Source organism: Micropterus salmoides, unplaced genomic scaffold, assembly GCF_014851395.1.
Source record: "Micropterus salmoides isolate LMB-PRFRI ecotype aquatic unplaced genomic scaffold, ASM1485139v1 Ms_hic_scaffold_1, whole genome shotgun sequence".
NCBI classification, from domain to species: domain Eukaryota; kingdom Metazoa; phylum Chordata; class Actinopteri; order Centrarchiformes; family Centrarchidae; genus Micropterus; species Micropterus salmoides.
In genome coordinates this window covers 47,767,534-47,784,396 of record NW_024040040.1, presented here as the reverse complement: position 1 = coordinate 47,784,396, position 16,863 = coordinate 47,767,534, and the positions used below count along the sequence as shown (strand labels likewise).

The 16,863-nt window shown below is 39.9% G+C and overlaps 1 protein-coding gene across 3 annotated transcripts in view; it reads right to left on the bottom strand.

Moving 5' to 3' along the window:
• dpp6a (dipeptidyl-peptidase 6a) overlaps positions 1-16,863 on the bottom strand; it is a 209,905-nt gene that overhangs the window by 10,005 nt on the left and 183,037 nt on the right. For all 3 annotated transcript variants that reach the window (XM_038731940.1, XM_038731956.1, XM_038731948.1), the window contains 10 exons: positions 13,996-14,116; positions 5,682-5,836; positions 5,481-5,578; positions 4,759-4,882; positions 4,627-4,665; positions 4,351-4,458; positions 3,940-4,031; positions 2,321-2,368; positions 2,064-2,182; positions 272-343 (listed from right to left, as the gene is read on the bottom strand). In XM_038731940.1, the coding sequence (XP_038587868.1) occupies positions 272-343; positions 2,064-2,182; positions 2,321-2,368; positions 3,940-4,031; positions 4,351-4,458; positions 4,627-4,665; positions 4,759-4,882; positions 5,481-5,578; positions 5,682-5,836; positions 13,996-14,116 (976 nt within the window). The remainder of the gene's footprint in view (positions 1-271; positions 344-2,063; positions 2,183-2,320; positions 2,369-3,939; positions 4,032-4,350; positions 4,459-4,626; positions 4,666-4,758; positions 4,883-5,480; positions 5,579-5,681; positions 5,837-13,995; positions 14,117-16,863) is intronic.

The window sequence follows — 16,863 nt, the reverse complement described above, 5'->3', positions numbered from 1 at the left end:
TATAGCCGTTAGGCAGGTCATAATTTAATGAGGACATCCATTGAGAGAAGTAATGTGATTACTGCCATCATGCTGGACTTGGCTTATAGACAAACAGTGACCCACTGGAAACATGGTCATTCTGCACTGCTATGGAAACACTTCTGTCCCCTTTTGACAAGGTCATTTTCAATGTAGCTGTTATGCTACTCTGTATAAGGTCACTCGTAATGTCTTTAACATAATTCAGAGTCTTGTAAATGCAAATCTGTGAATAACTTGAAATACTCACTCTCTCTGTCTTGCGTCTCACTTTCTCCGTCTCTCTGTGTCTTGTAAACAGCTACAAATGGGATGTCCCGCCCTAGAGAGAAAATTAGAAAGTTTGATCCCATCACCAGACTGTCCTGTACTTTTATATTTGACCCTGACATGTGGAGGCTCTGTTTTATGAGGCACTGTTTACATTTCAAAGACATCAGTGAGTGGGTTACATTTTTTGTCTTTTTACAAGGTACAATGGTATATTTAGTTTTTGTTTCTTTCTGTGTTCATCATCAAATGCACGATGACGTCTCCTCCAGTGACTGCAAACAATAAAGCTGCAAAAAAATAAAAACAGGCATCCCCGATCCTTTGGCAAAGAGGCGATTCTTTGCTTATTCAATTTTATGTAATGCAATAGCTGAAATAGCTTTTCTATATCCAGGCCACCAACAGAAGCAAGGTCTCTCTCACACTAGCCCTAAAACCTCAAATCAGAAGAGAAAAGAGAGAAGGGAAAGCAAATTAAGTGATTGATGCACTTAGCAAATTGGGAAACACAGTACAGGAACATTGTGGTTGTGTATAGTGGATAGCACACAAGCCGCTCACTCTCTTTCTCTCTTTTTCTTCCTCCCACTCCCTCTCCCCATGGTAATGATATCATATCCTCATCACATAAATTATTCTAGGCAGACTGTGAGGAGATGTGGATTACAAATGTATAAGGTGCAGAACCATTGACTATCAGCGATTTCTGGGGTCAGCAGAGAGGGTTTGATGGCATCATGGTCATTTCCTGTTTGACCTGAGTTCACTGATGATCACATAGTGAGGTTCAGAGAGGATCGACACAAAATTGTTGGATTAGTGATTACATATTGAAGCTACAAGTCTTCACAGAAACTCATCTTGTCGCTCTATTTTTGCAGCAGCGCTTTGACATTTTTGAAATAACATTCTTTTGGCATTTTCGTGACCAACAGGAAATATGGACGATAGGTGGAAGGAGAGGAACAACAAGACGGGAGTGCATTTGTTTCATTAAAAACTGGGGGATAGATACACAAAGCGCGGGTCTATTTTTAGCACAATGTTACTTTTTTGATCATTAAGTGAGCAGGAAATACTGAAAACACATGCTAGAATAATGGTGAATGTGGTAGTAGAAATTAAGTACATTTATTCAAGTCCTGTACCTAAGTACAACTTTTAAATGTGTGTGTTTCACGTAATTATTTCCATTTTATGGTACCTTATACTTTACTCCGCTTTATTTCAGGAGGGAAATGTACTTTTTGTTTCATAACATTTACAAGCTATTTGGCTGCCACTTCAGCTGGTAAAATCCCTCTAGCTATCTGAAGGATGGATGATGGATATTTGAACTACAGCCTCTGCTGCAAAATTATGGCAGAAACTGGCTGGCTAATATATTCTATTATTTCCTTGTTGATGAAACCGAACTGGATGATTGGACTCTTGGTGAGCCATTTTCATTATGGTTTGTAAAATGGTAGGGAATGAGTGATGTGACTGGCTCAAGGGAAAATTATTAATCACAACCCCCCTCTGATTTGTACATCACACTTGTATTAGCTGACCCTGTTATGCAATGCTGTGCTGTTATTAAAGTAGCAGGTGTGCTTAGATCTCCCCTCTTTGACCCTGTGCACATGTGCTTTTTTTAACATTGTTTAAAAAGAGTCCTAGGTGTCTACATAAGGTGAATAAGTAGGACAAAGACTTGAGAGGGAAGATAGAGGCTGATAGAGTTCAAAATGTAGGGGGACATGAGTCAAAGTTATCGTGTTAGCTACCTTGGCAGTTTAACAGGAAATAGCTCATGTTGTGGCTGAAGGAGCCGCTGATGTAGCCACAGCTGTCGGACAAGGCGCACGACAGACAGCGGCGGTTGAACGAACCAAATGTGTCCGCGCTAAGGAAAAAAAGAACAAGACATTTAACATTTAACATTTTGGAGACTTTTTCAAAATCCGAATGAGCAAAATGTATATAATGTTGTACTTCCAAAACAACAGCTGCTGATAAGATAATGCAGATTAACAGCCATTACCTGTACAAATGTCTTCGCTTTGGACCATCCTCAGTGCTCAAGAAGTATCTACATTAATATAGGAGAACACAGAATGTCATGGCAGCAGATTTTGAGTTTAGGTATAGCATATACAAGTTTTAGACTTTTTGTGGCTTAAGCAGAGCTGTGTTCACCACTCAGCTTGGGGAGTGGGAAAAAAAAAAACACCTGGAACACACAAGCAGCGCCACATCTACTCACTAGAATAGATGTTTCATAAATTAATGATGGGGGGGAAAGGGGGGTGAGGTGGTGTGTTGTGGGGGGATGAGTCCTTTTAGAAGTAGGAAGAAACAGAAGTAGGCCAAATCTTACCCCCTTGGGGAAGAGGTTTTGTGTGAGAGAGTTTTTCATGTGACTTCAACACTGGCGACGAGTAACTTTGTTTGTTGTACATGTTTGTTTGTTGGTGATAATGCAAGTGTGCACATGTGAGATCATGTTAATCGGATCACAGTTGCCTTGTGGCCTGGAGTGTGGGTGTGAAACGATCTGGGAGTGTTGGGGATGAGTCACATTCTTTACGGGTGCAACAAAGGCGCTTTTTCGTTGAACACATTTAGAGCAGTTTATTGTGTGGAGCTGTACCAGCTGGTTGAAGAACCCGAAGCTCAGCACAGGAGACAGGAAGTATAGTTGCTGTCTTGTAATCGATATACATCTTGTAAATAAACAGGGTAATTTATCTGTTGTACACCAACAAACAACCTGCTTCACTGTGCTCTGTCCGTGTAACTGAAGCACTCAAATGCAGGGAGATACAGAGACACCCAGCATGTGAATGGGGGGGTCTCGCTCCTTCTCTGTCAGTGGTGCTGTAATATTTAACCCATTGTCTCTCTTGTATGAAATCGTCAGCAAAATCCTTCCTTGAGATTTGCTGAAACAGCAAACATGTCAATTTTCTTCAGAATGTTTTAAGATCTTCTTATCACATGAACTGGTATTTTGTTCAACCCTATATGTTTAAATTTGACATGATTTACAAGAAAACAAGTTTAAAAGATGTTTCTTATAAAATTTGTATTTAACTTTAATTATCTTCTTTTATTATTATCTTATTGTCTTATTTTTTTTATATCTAGGTGTGGTGATGGAGCAGTGGATAAAACACATGCCTTAGTTGTTGAAGACCTGGGTTCAATTCCCACTGTGACATCCACCAATGTGTTCCTGAGCAAGACACTTAACCCCTAATTGCTCAAAAGGTTGTGACCTCTAATATATATAGCAATTGTAAATCGCTTTGGATAAAAGCGTCAGCTAAATGACTGACTATTATTATCATAGCGTTCAAGCTGAGCGTGCTGCTCATGTCCTCATTATGACAAAGACAGCTGACGTTGTGTTTAGCCAAGGTTATAGAGAGTCAAACCAGGTTTAGTTTAAAGGCCAAATCTCTCACACAATGACAGTATGAATGAATTCAAAAATATCCAATAAATGAGCTGATAAATACGCGTCCATACATGTGACTTTCGTTTGCTTATAATTAAAAACTGCGGTTCCTACATACAGGAAGATGACTACAGAACTGTAACAGTTGTTTTTTTGCCATGACTGGGAGGGTGATGCTGGTTTGGTTTGTGGGTGCTCACATCAACTGGCTGTCCTCATTATAGGCCAGGACTTGGGTGACATCCCAGTCTCCAGATGTGATGGATTGCAGTGTGTCTGTACTGGTGTTGGGCTTTGGAAATAAACAGAAAAGTACAAGAATGTGGTGACTTCATTGTATGATGGCAATTGCATATTTTGACAATACAATTACTTAAAATGTGCATAAAATACCAAGAATAACTGCAAAATGTTTAACTGCAAAATTGCCTATTGATTTCGACACTCATTCTTACAAAGTCGTTGGAACATAAAACACATTTTAATTAATTACATTCACTGTCAGTTATAAGGATTATTTATAAGGATACAATAATCAGACAGTATAATAAACATGATACATGTTTGTTAACTCTTGCTAAACAATACTGTACACATAAATATCCTGCTACCTGAGAGATGGACATGGAGATGTGGAAGAACTTGCCCCTGCCTCCTTGAGGAATGGCACGAGTAAAGAACAGCTTCAGCCCATCTTTGGAAAACAGAGGCTTCTCATTCTGAAGACGCAGAGAGTATTTTATTTAAAAACTATATAAATAACTTGGTAAACGTAAAAGTTATCCAATTTACAAAAGACAACAAAGCCTGTAACATTGCCAGAGCAGATTCTAAGTGCTGCAATCAAAAACTCCAAATACATCTTACATGTGTGTCAATATTCTCACCTGTCTGTGCAGCCATCCTTCACTTTCATCCTCATGTTTCTGTAGAAAGAGGTTGGCATGTTTCAGTTGATGTATGATCACTGATAAATACAGTACACATAATAGTAGAACACACAAAAGACTCAGGCGTACCTTTGTGCAAACTCCCGTTGTGGCCTCACACAGTGTAAGTATCGAGATGTTCTGGGCTCTGTTCAGCCAGTTGATGGCCAGCTTGGTGGTGGTGGCCCATTTCACCATGGTCACGTAGTACTCACTGAAAAACACAAAGAAACGATTAAATAATGATTAACTTTGTTTATATTGCAAGTTCTGCTGATCAGTAAATGGTCAATCACTGAGACAAAACTGTTTGTGACAAAAAAAAGTGCCAAAATGTTTCGATTTACTAATTGTAAATTGTGATAGAATTTTAAAAAGGGATGAAACATTAATGATCTTGCAGAGAAATTGAGATATTAGAGCAGCATATAATGAGCCACAGCGGAATAAAGGAGGAATAAAAAATTGGGTATAAATACGAAAAGAGCAAATGAGGGCATTAAACTTAATGGGACTAAACACAGAACCACATTAAGTAAAAATGCATCACTGGAGACATAAAATTTACAGAGTCTGTGCAGGATATGCAATGACAGCAGCAGAAAATACGGATACAAAGGAAATTCAAAGAATATGATTTCTGAGAACTATGCTAACCTGTATAGCATCAGAAAATGAATATATAGAGACTGTTTACATGTGAGAGAACATGTGAATATGAACATGTAAATTTATGGAATGAATGCAGGTGTAAAATGTGCATCATTTGACTGAGTAGAGCGGTTGATTAGTTGACAGCCTGACTGCCTCACCCTATCCTGGGATCATCAGGTCTCCTCATCTCGATGGTGTGAAGAGGGCCGTTTAGGTTCACAACATACAGCGTGATAACTGGGTTCTCCTCACCGGCCTGAATGGGACACAATAGGACACAAATAAAATTTTTATTTTATAACAACACTTCTAGCAAAAACTAAATTCATCAAAGTGGTGTCAAGGATAAAACTGTGCACCTTAGGGTAGTGGTACTCTTTCCCCATTGGGTAGGGGGAGCCCGTGAACATGGGCAGTTCCATTCTGGGCACCAGGGTGTCATTTATGGTGGCGTATGCTAACCTGGCACCATCTGGAGACCACCAATGAGCAATATGGGATTGGAAAATCTCCTCTGGAAGAGTGAGAAGAAAATGACCATCAATCATAATGACAGTGAATAAAAACTCACACAACAGAGAGACAAGTTAATTACATGGCTGCAGGCCAGCAGAAGATCACTGTTGTTCCTTGTCAGAGTTAGAAATGAACAGGTGTTATGGGAGAAATGTGTATAAAATACTGTATCACTAGCAGTACTCTTTTTATTGCAATGCTCTCTGTTTCACAGAAACTCATTAAATTGTTCCCACATGAATGTTGTCTGCTATTGTTCACTGTACTGGATTTATGGATGTAAACTTGAGCGGTTTGCTCCGTAAATGTAAATGTTCTGTATTTGTATAGCGCCTTTCTAGTCTTTTCGACCACTCAAAGCGCTTTTACACTACCTTGCATTCACACACATTCATACACTGAGCCTAAGAGCTCAAACAGAAACTAACATTCACACACATTCATACAGTGGCGGAACAGCCGCCACAGGGGCAATTCGGGGTTCAGTATCTTACCCAAGGACACTTCGACATGCAGCCTGGAGGCGCCGGCCTTCCGATTAACGGGCAACCTGCAATACCTCCAGAGCCACCTGCTCTACCTCCAGAGCCACGGCCGCCCCGTTTGTGATAACACAACAGTCAGAAATGCGTAGCTTGAGCAAGTGTCAAAGTGAAAATGCCAATACCCACAGTACCAGAAGAAAATACCAGTTCATTAAAAACCATTTAATCAAAATATGAAAATTAATTATTATACACTCCCCCCCCCGCCAAAGTGGCAGCAAATAAAGTGGCGCTCTCTGCCCTATTACCAATACAGCATACTAACTCTTACCTGACCTGTTTACTATATTTGGACTCACTCAAATCTACACACAAACACACACACACAGAGTACCAAATGGCGAGGTCATAAATCACAGCAGCTTTTAATCTGGGTACAGCCTATTGACCAAAATAGAACTCCGCTACATTTCCTAGAAATGAACCAAAGAGCAATTTCTCACCAGGTACAACTACACAGAGCACTTCACCAGAAAACTTTAGTTCTTGGGTTGTTGTAATCTCCGTGTTCGTGTGTGTGTGTACCATTTACACCAAGAAACTCACTTCAACTCACTCCAGACCTGCGACCTAGAGGGTTTCCCTTGAGACCCTGAGCGTGCAGGTGTGTTTATGTAGCAATCACTCACACTCTTCAAAAGACAAAGAAGGAACATAACGGGGGACAAGAGCAGTCCAGGTCCTTCATCTCTGCTGCTACACCTACTCCTTGTCAAGACACAGTGAGTTATTAAGAAATTATGCAAATAAAAGCTCACGGACAGAACTTTTTGACAACATAAAGCATGGCTGTGACAATTCTACTTCATTATTAAGTCTGTGGCGACAGCGCAGACGGCATCGAAAACAGTTCGACTTATTGTTACAGCGTGCCACTGGCTACATTTAAATCAACTTTTGCAATTAAAATTTCATTAATGCTGTTTATCTGTGGGGCTGGGTGCTGGCTTTGGGGAATTAACAGACATCAACTACCAATTAGCATTTTCATTAACTGTGCACGCTTGGTAGAATTACTTGAGATGCAGCATCATTTGACAAACACCCCCCAATACAGACGCTTATGTACGTTTGTTCTCTAAAGCAGTTCTGCAAATGTTATAGCGCCTGTAGTGTCTTCCACTGCTGGACACTGGTCAAATAATTATAACACCAGACATCTCCGCTAGTGAAAAGAAGAAATAGGGCTAAAGGCAACATTTAGTCCAGTTAGTCTTTGCTGTCCCTGCATGCCTGGTGTGTCCAGCTGAACCCTGCTGGCACAGCTCAGTGGGGAATAATTGGATCTCACTGTCTGATGATGAACAGAGCAGCACAGCACAGCATTATGCTACATTTGCAAATGACGAAAAAAAAAATTAAATAATAAAAATGATTTCCCGCATGGCCGGTTCTGCCGCTGCCTGCTGACTTCACCAGCGGCAGCTTAAAAAGCTTTCCATGTGGAGTGGAACCACCGGGCTGTCGGATGCGCTCGGCTGGGGCCGCCCAGTCACCTTGGCTAGTCGAGGAGAAAGTAGTTTCCAGAAGAATCCTGACGTGTGCGTGACAATAAAAAAGTGAGGGGATGAAAGGAGAGACAGTAATAATGAGAGAAGGGAGTTTTAAAACCACTTTTGATGAGAATTGAACCTCTAATTGTCTTTCACTTGTGTCATTAGATTGTGTCTTTCTTTTTCTAGCCGCCTCATTATGATTATTTCCAACTTGAGCTTTAGGAGGCTCATCTCCTTGTGCTCCATGTTCTCCATCCTGCAGAATATATTGTTCACTAGGTAAAAGACATGATTAATGCATGAGACACCTTGAGTCAAGTGGCCAATGGGAAATGGTGAGTGCAAGGAGCAGATACAGGGACGCTGAACAAATGAGAAAAAGCAAAGACAATGAAACATTGCAGGTGGCATTTTGTCCATTTCTTGCTACTAGTAAAAATACTAAAAACTATATGCCTATTGAGGTTACGAGGCATTTGGTAGTATTAAAGGCTCTAGTATTGACAAAGTGATCAAAGTCTACCACGTGTTTCCAACAGAGGGCAGCAGTGTCACATGCTAAAACCATAAAATAGAGCAGCACCAGAGCACAGAAAGATATGCAGTTTTTTTTTGGAGTCCAGCTACTTTCCTCTTGTGTTCTGAATATTCACAGCCAGTAGTCCACCCCACCAATCATAGGTAACACTTTAATCAATCCTACAGTCACCTGTACCAATCACACAAGACAAAACAAAAACCCTAGAAAAGCTGGCTTGGATTTATTATGCCCCACTAACTGATCGTGAACCAATGTATTATTTTGTCCCAGTAAATGTAACTAAAAGAAGAAAGTCACTAGTTTGCTCAAGTTGAAATGTGACAGCAGAGACACACCCTTCTCCTAGCTCACTGACAGGCAGGTTGTTTAGGTGACATGAAATTCTAGTTTTCCCACCCAACATGCCAAAAAAAAACAAAACAACAAAAAAAAACATGTCAGTGAAACATAGCTGTTACTATAAATACTGTGACGAAGACGCCACTGTGCAGACTGAGGTGAGAGTGCAAGTGATAATTAAGCAAGAATAGAAAAGCACATGACAGAGTGAGGTGAGATTTTGCTCAGCATCTTCAGACATCTACAGTTTGTGGCTCAATCCAAAAACAACAGTGCTATACGAAGAAAGTGCTATTACAGTGAGTAGTGTTGTTTTTTTTAGCAGGTCTATATTAAGAAAACAGAAGAGTAGGAAAGATGTAGAGGATGTAGCCCCTGAGTATACATCTACCCTGCAATGGTACCAAAGACATATTTTCAGTTTGTTATTTCTTGGTCTCCCTCTCTGGTGCTGTTATATCGTAAAACTTCAATTAAAAGCCTATTCCCAATTAGATGCCTGATGCTATTACTGACCTGATGTGTCTACATGTTTTGACAAATAAACACAGGTCTCAATTAGAAGCCAGGTTTGGTTTTTACAGAGGTTCTTTGCATGTATAAAACCTCTTGAAGCCCACTGGGTCACCTGCTTGAGTTTAGTACTAAGCTGCTTAGATTGTGCATGCAAATATAAATGTTTAAACTTTTGTCAATATGGACATGCTACACATCATTAGATCTGTTAGATTCTCCACAATTCAATGGTTTACTTAATGTTACAGAAATAGTGAGCACTAATATATTATTCATTCAGATTTATTTATTGGCATAGGCGAGGGATTAAAGGCCTGTTTCAACTATAGGCAGCGTGATTTCAGAGATTTAAGCAAATAAAAAGCCTGAATAGTAATTGACGTTTTATGGTAACTTACACAGGAAGTTGAGTTTACTTGTCACAAGGAGTCCTACTTAGGCTTCAAAACAGTTGTAAAGTGTAATCTGTCGATCTGGAGGGAAATTTGACAAAATTACCCTGATGAGGTCACCAGGGTTTGAGATGAAATTTTTTGACAGAAACGTTGCGTTACAAAAATGCTAGGTTTAAAAGAAAAGGCCATTTAAGAACTTGACCCATACCACAAACTAAAAGTCAGGGTATCTCAACCTCTGCTTTTCAATTTTCCCCCATTCTTTTAGAAATATGTCTCTTGTGAGCCTCTCCCAACTTTATGGAATTGTAATACTAAATTACTGGGGTACCCCTTTTACCCCGTACTTTACACAGACCACTTCTTTTTTCTGTACTGTGATGTGATTGACAAGTGACACTCTTTCCTTTTGACTGTACAGCCATGTTAAGATACTCTATCTAGATGACTATTTACCCTTCTATTATAAACAACCCTCTCTTCCTACCAAAAACATCTCTTTTACCACCAGGTTGAATCACTATTGTTTTACAGTATATGAATGGGAAATAGAAATTGCAAAAACATATATTTATTTCCCCCATGCAAGCATTTGTTTCCATGATTTCTACAGATAATTAAAAATACAAGCCTAAAGACATTATTTAGAATGTTAATTAAACTGTCAATGCACAGCTTTGCTGATTTGATCCTAAAATTGTGGCAAAAGAAAAAAAAAAAATCACTTTACTAATAACTCCAAATCAGTACTCTACAAAGAAAATATCAAAGAAATAAATACAAAATCTTGCACAAAAAGTTTCCTTTCATGCTGAAAAGACTGTTTGAAACTGACTTTCACAAACCTGATTTTTGAGAGACAATCCACAGGAAATGCAGCTTGGATTCACCAGCTGTGTGTCTCACATCAGTTTCAGCTTGCATTCACACCAAACTAAAACCAACATTTTTTATTCCCTTTATTAATCTTTCCCTTTACAGCCCACACGTGTTGATTATGTGGTTACTCTATGTCCCTCAGGCTCAGCCACAAACAGAGCGATAAACAGACACAAGCCTGCGAACAAGCCTCTTGATGCAAACAGTCATCTAGCCAAACATCTATGGGGCAAACATGACTCAAATCAAAGCAACGCCGGGTTTTTATCTCAGCGCACCAGCTCCCAATAAACAGTTGTTTCCTTGGGCTGCGTCACACTGCAGGATGTGTCAGTATCAGTGCAGCCTCAATAATCAGACAGCCGACAGATGACTGAACACTTGAGACTCTCCCGAGGCGTTTTGGACTATTACACACAGCCAATGGTGTCCCTTTAATTTTTTCCCCCCGTCTCTTTTGGTCTCTCCTAAATTCACATTACAAACACACACTCATGGATTAAACAGCAATGCAAGCCAGAGGATATTCAAGCCTGGGAGATTATTTGCCAACCTTTCACCCCTCAGCATCAAATCTGCCGCGCAGCGACAGCCAGAGCTTAAGACCTCATTTTTCCTCAGCGGCAGTCTGAGCCTCAGCTTGACCTTGGCCAGAGCAGAACCTGAGTCATTAGCATGGAAAATCTTCTGCCTTGCAGACTCACTGATGAACGTAAACATTACACAACCCGGCGTGGCTTCTAAGCTCCCCTGCAGATGCTCTCATCAACACATCAATGGCAAATCTATTTACAGGATTATACAATTTTTTTAACGGAGATTTATCATTAATGGGAATGAAAATTACTTTTAGTGTATAAGCAACAATAAAGAAATAAAACCAGATACAAATAAATCAAGATATCATCATCATCAGCTACTAATACAGAATACCTGAACATTAAACCCATACGTGACTGTTGAAAATCTCAATCTAAAATCATGGGCATTAACGTGCCGTTATAACAGCCTGCACTCTTTTGGGAAGGTCTTCCACAAGATTTTGGAGCCTGGCTGCAGGGATTTGCTCCCATTCAGCCACAGAAGCATTAGTGAGGTCGTCCACTGTGAGATAAGGCCTGGCTCACAGTCGGTGTTCCAGTTCATCCGTAAGGTACTACAAGGGGTTGAGGTAAGGGCTGTGTGAACCTGGCTTTGTGCACAGGACGAAACAGAAAATACCATAAAAACAGGAAAAATCCTAACCTATCATTCAATGATGTAGCATTAAGACGTCCTTTAACTGGAACTTACGAGCATAGATATCCCAAACCCTGAAAATGCTTTTGACCATATAGTGTATTTACATAGTTGTAAAGCTACCAAGGTAAAGTAGTATGTTTAAAGGGGAAAAAACATGCTGAATTTAATTGTAATACTATTGTTGTAAAAGGAGTTTTAGTGTAATCACATTTTTTGGTGCTTTACTTCACTGCAACTTGTGTTTTAACAACTTTTAAAGAAAGGGTTTGACTTAAGTCTACCCTCATTTATATAAATGGGATGGACAAAATAATACAAACACCTATCAGTATAAGGCAATACAATTCGAACTACAGCCTTCATACAGATGAATCAACACCTTTCCCAAACATTTACATTTAGCTTACAATTGTATGCCAGAGGTCGCAGGCCTCTAGAGCAACTAGGGGTTAAGTGTCTTGCTCAGGGACACATTGGTGGATGTCACAGTGGGAATCAAACCTAGGTCTCCGACACCAAAGGCATGTTTTTTATCCACTGGTCCATCATCACTCCAAACTTACAAAATCTGAATAGTGCAAGCTTCATGTGGCTATGATTAAGGGCAGTGCTGTTCAACTATAGCTTGCTGTACCTAAAAAAACTGGCCAAAGTAACCATGATTCCCAAACATTAGTGTAAGCCTGTTATGTTTCAATTTTGCTATAACTACCTTATTATCTCTAGATATATCTAATAATGAAGTACAGGCTAACAAATACAGTGAAGATAAGCACAAATATTCTAATTTATTTTATATCTCGAGATAATGAAATACATTTTTCTGTTATCAAACCAGAGGACAACTGGAAGAATCTCAACATGCCATTACATCACATTGAAAAGTATGTTTCAATATGCAGGAACACAAACACACACAAAATACAATTCTCTTGTTTCACAATTCACTTTTATCTCAACATTATGAAGCTGATTCTGTGTTTTATCTCTCAGCGCAAGATTTATGTGGTCAATAAATGATGAGTGTAAATTACCAAGCCTTCAGAAGCGCAAAAATATGAGTCAGGGGGTCAGACACTGCAATAACGCTCCGATTAATGTTTAAATGGATGAGAATGGATATTGCTCTTGAACGATGGATGCGGTTTCCAATGACAGCCTGGCTAATGCACAGATAAGAGGAGCCGTGGGTTGATAACATTAAATAAAAACAGACCAAGAGGAAACATAGCTCTAGTCCTGGTGTACTGGTAACCTCAGATAATTTCTGCATCACAGCTTCTAAATCCTCAGTGGCCTCCTCGGTGGCAGCCATTCACATTATCAAACACATATATATTGTGTTATACTACATCCATGAGGATTAACAGCGTACTGTATATCATAGGCTGTCTATATTTCTGCTATCTCTACATCTATGTGCTTGCTGCTCCCGATGTCCCTCTCGCTCTGTTATTAAAACGCTGTTCCACTGGAGCAGAGAGTGCACCCAGCACAGCGGATATAAATTCATTAGTTGAATGCCAACACATCACCCATTCGTTTTTGCTGCGAGGCACACAGGTGAGCTTTGATCGGTGGCGTTGACGCTTGGAGTGCAGCGTGACATCTGTATCAGAGTGTGTACAACACACGCCACTGATGAATTAATGCAAATCAACTGATGTAGAACATTCATTCATTTTCAGGGCTTTTTTAATTTACCTGTAGGAAATCAAGTGCTACACGCCAAAAATACTAATGTGGCTGCAGACGCTCCGGAGTCACACTGTCTCATGTCATTACTCACTAATATATGTGCAACTGCAGAAGTGTTTAAATTAGAGCAAGAAGATGGAGAGGGACTATAGATGGAGGAAAGAGGTTAACTTTACATATTTTCAATATTGGTCATCATGACTTAAGTCAGCAGTTCGGAACATTTTTACCATATGACCCTTTAAAATGAAGTATTGTCAATTTGTGATCCCTCTCCCATATGTTGCATTATGCAAATGACTGGTGAGTAGTTCCTGTGGTGGGAGTGGGAGTGGTGAGAGTGATTTTACTATCTCAAAATTAGGCTTACTGAGGTGCAAGTATTCATTTATTTTGTATAGTGGAAATGTGTCTTGTTATCCATCTGGTTTTTTTAATCTATACAAAGCACAATCATATCCAAAAGCCAAACTTTTCCTTTAACAGCAACATTTTTTCTGTCTTACCTTCATACAGCCAATCACTGAGCCCATTGAAGATGACCCCCTCCTTGCCAGTAGACACCAGACGAATGGAGCGGCTCTCCACTGTAGAGCGATAGTAGATGTTGTTCTCAAATATGAAGATCTAAAAGAAAGAAAGGAAATACATTTTAATCAGATTCTTAAATGGCAAAACAAAAGAAGAATCATCATCAAAAAGGAAAGCAGCTACCGTCAGCTGCTGAACTGTCCTTCCTGAATCCCTGACACCGAATCCCTTCCAGCTCTTTTGACATTGGTCTGTAGCTTATTGCGAATAAGCTGTTACATCATTATTATTATCAACACGCACAACAGGAAGCCTGAGGACAGTCTGGTATTTATACTGACACGTTATATCGCAGGTGGGAGACCTGGCTAAGGCAGAGGTCCTGCTATCACAGCTAAGATCATCCCGGGGGTCGAAACGGACATTAGCATGGTGCGTTTTCACCTTTCACAGACAAGAGATCAGTGTACCTATTGGCAAAAGCACCTTTTTATTAGAGGAAAAGCAAAGTTTCTGACAATGGTACAAAGAGAAAAAAAGAAATCTTTTCAAATAATAAGATGGCAAACCTTGGGACTAAATTTTGACTTTGACGCTCTCCTCCACAGGCCTGCAGGGCTTTCAAGATAACTGAAGGTCAACTCTTTCATTACAGAGAATAATAGATCATCAGCAGCCGCGCTGAACGTGGTAGGGCAGGGCAGCTCTTGGGGCTGGAATTTTAAAATGCTACAGCCTTAATGGCATGTTGAAATCAATCTCAGGCTATTACAGAAAAGAGTTCGCTCAGTATCTCAAGGATTATGGAATCTCCTGGCCTCGAGCTGGTATCATGGTATCAGTTTGTGAATGATTCTCCAAAAAATATTCACTATGTGAAGTCTAAATGACGGTGTACAGCAGGGAATCCAATACTGTAGCTGTACATGATTTCTGTGTGTTAATTTCTTACTTCTTTCTACAGTGTAAAAAGAGTTGACGCTACAAGAAAACACTACTCTACCACATGGATTTACAGTAAGTTAGCATTTTGCAATCTTTCACTATACACGGTCTTGTATAGCAATGGGGAATTTACTGTTGTATCCACGCTGAAAAACAAAGTAGCTAGCTAAAGGTTTCTCCCCTAAACCCTGCATCTCTTTAAAAGGTAACACAAATCTGTCACAATTAGTTTCTCTTGAGGCCCATGTGGTTTGATGCCACTTTGGTGCAGATGGAGTCCCTGTATAGAAGCTAATCTAGGCCACGGCACAGACAGAAGACCTGGCCCCGTTCTCTGAAGGAAGACAGAACTCTGCCAGTGATGGCTGGGATCCACATTTATCCTCAGCGAGAATATTTGGAGGCGATGATACAAACTTCGCTACTTTAGTTTAGTTTCTTTGGGCTGGTGAGAACAATGCCATACAACTGAATCTGCGGCAACACAATGAGAAAATTTATTCTATTTCACTTCTTTCCTAAGGAAACCATGTTGCGGTTTAGGTAGGAGAACGTAACCTTAACACATTAAAAGGAAACAACAACAACATGTAAGCCACGTATTAATGTGTTCAAGTGGTATTAAAAAGGTGCACTCCACTAACTTTAGCTCTACAGATGGCTATGTTGGTCAGTCCACCACTTTGGTCCAGACGGGAATATCTCAACAACAATTGGCAGTGAAATTTGGTACAGACATTCATGGTCCCCCAGTGGGTAACTATTGACTTTGGTAATCCTTTGACTTTCTCTTTCAGACCAAGGGGTTTGGACAACTATTGGATGGATTGGAATTTGGTTAAGACATTCATGATCCCCTGTTCATGTTCTAGTAGCACTGGCAACCTCATAACTTTTCATCTAACACTGTTATGAGGTTGAAGGTTTTTTCTCAAACTTTAGTCTATGATTTATGAGCCCACCTGTATTTTCTGTTTAGTGCTATTTAGCTAATGTTTGCATGCTAACATGCTAAACTAAAGTCATTGTGAGCTTGTTAGCGCTGCTGTGCCTCAGTACAGCCTCACAAAGCACAAGTAGTGACTCTATTTTTTAAATGGAAAGCCTGTAAACTAGTAATGTGGAGTATTTAAACATGGGCCAAGTAGGAATGGCCTAAAGAAAGATGCTATCAAGATAAATTCTACTAAGTGTACGCTCCAGAGGTTTTGGATCTTGAGTTTTTTGGATTACGCTACAAAGCAAATATTCCATAGTTGTGGATCAAAGACACTCTGTACTGATAAGTTATTTGGACAAAGTCTTACAGTTTTGTCTCTTTTTCTCTAGGTCTCTCTCTCTCCAATGTAATACAAAGGTTAGACCTCCAGCGGCTGAGCGTCCAAATGTTGATTGTGCGAATCTGTGTCAGCCACGTGTTGAAGATTAGCCTTCTACAGGAAGCATGCAAAAGAAATTCACTGGAGGATTTACATTCCACAAAAAAAGAAAAGAAACATCTTTGTGCAGACACAGGCCTCTGTATAAATAGGATGCCACTTATTTACCCAGTTGCATTTACTTTTTAGCCTAACAAATAGCTTAACATGTGGCTAGACAGCTGTGTTTGTGAGTGTAAATATGGGGATGTATGTGCTCATCCTCATCGTAAAGTAAAGGAGATTTAAATGTGCATAAGAGATTTGAGAACAGGATAACAGGTGGGCTGATTTATGTATATTTGATGCCTTGGCTTTCAGACTGTGTTAGCTTGTTTTAGCTGATGGACATTTCTCACTTCGACCTCCACCTTTTCGACAGAGGACATCTGAACTTTCAGGAAAACCAGATGCTGCTCTGTTTCACGCTAACTTAACTCGCCTGATGGAAGTAAAACCACCTCATGACTAATGGTGGGA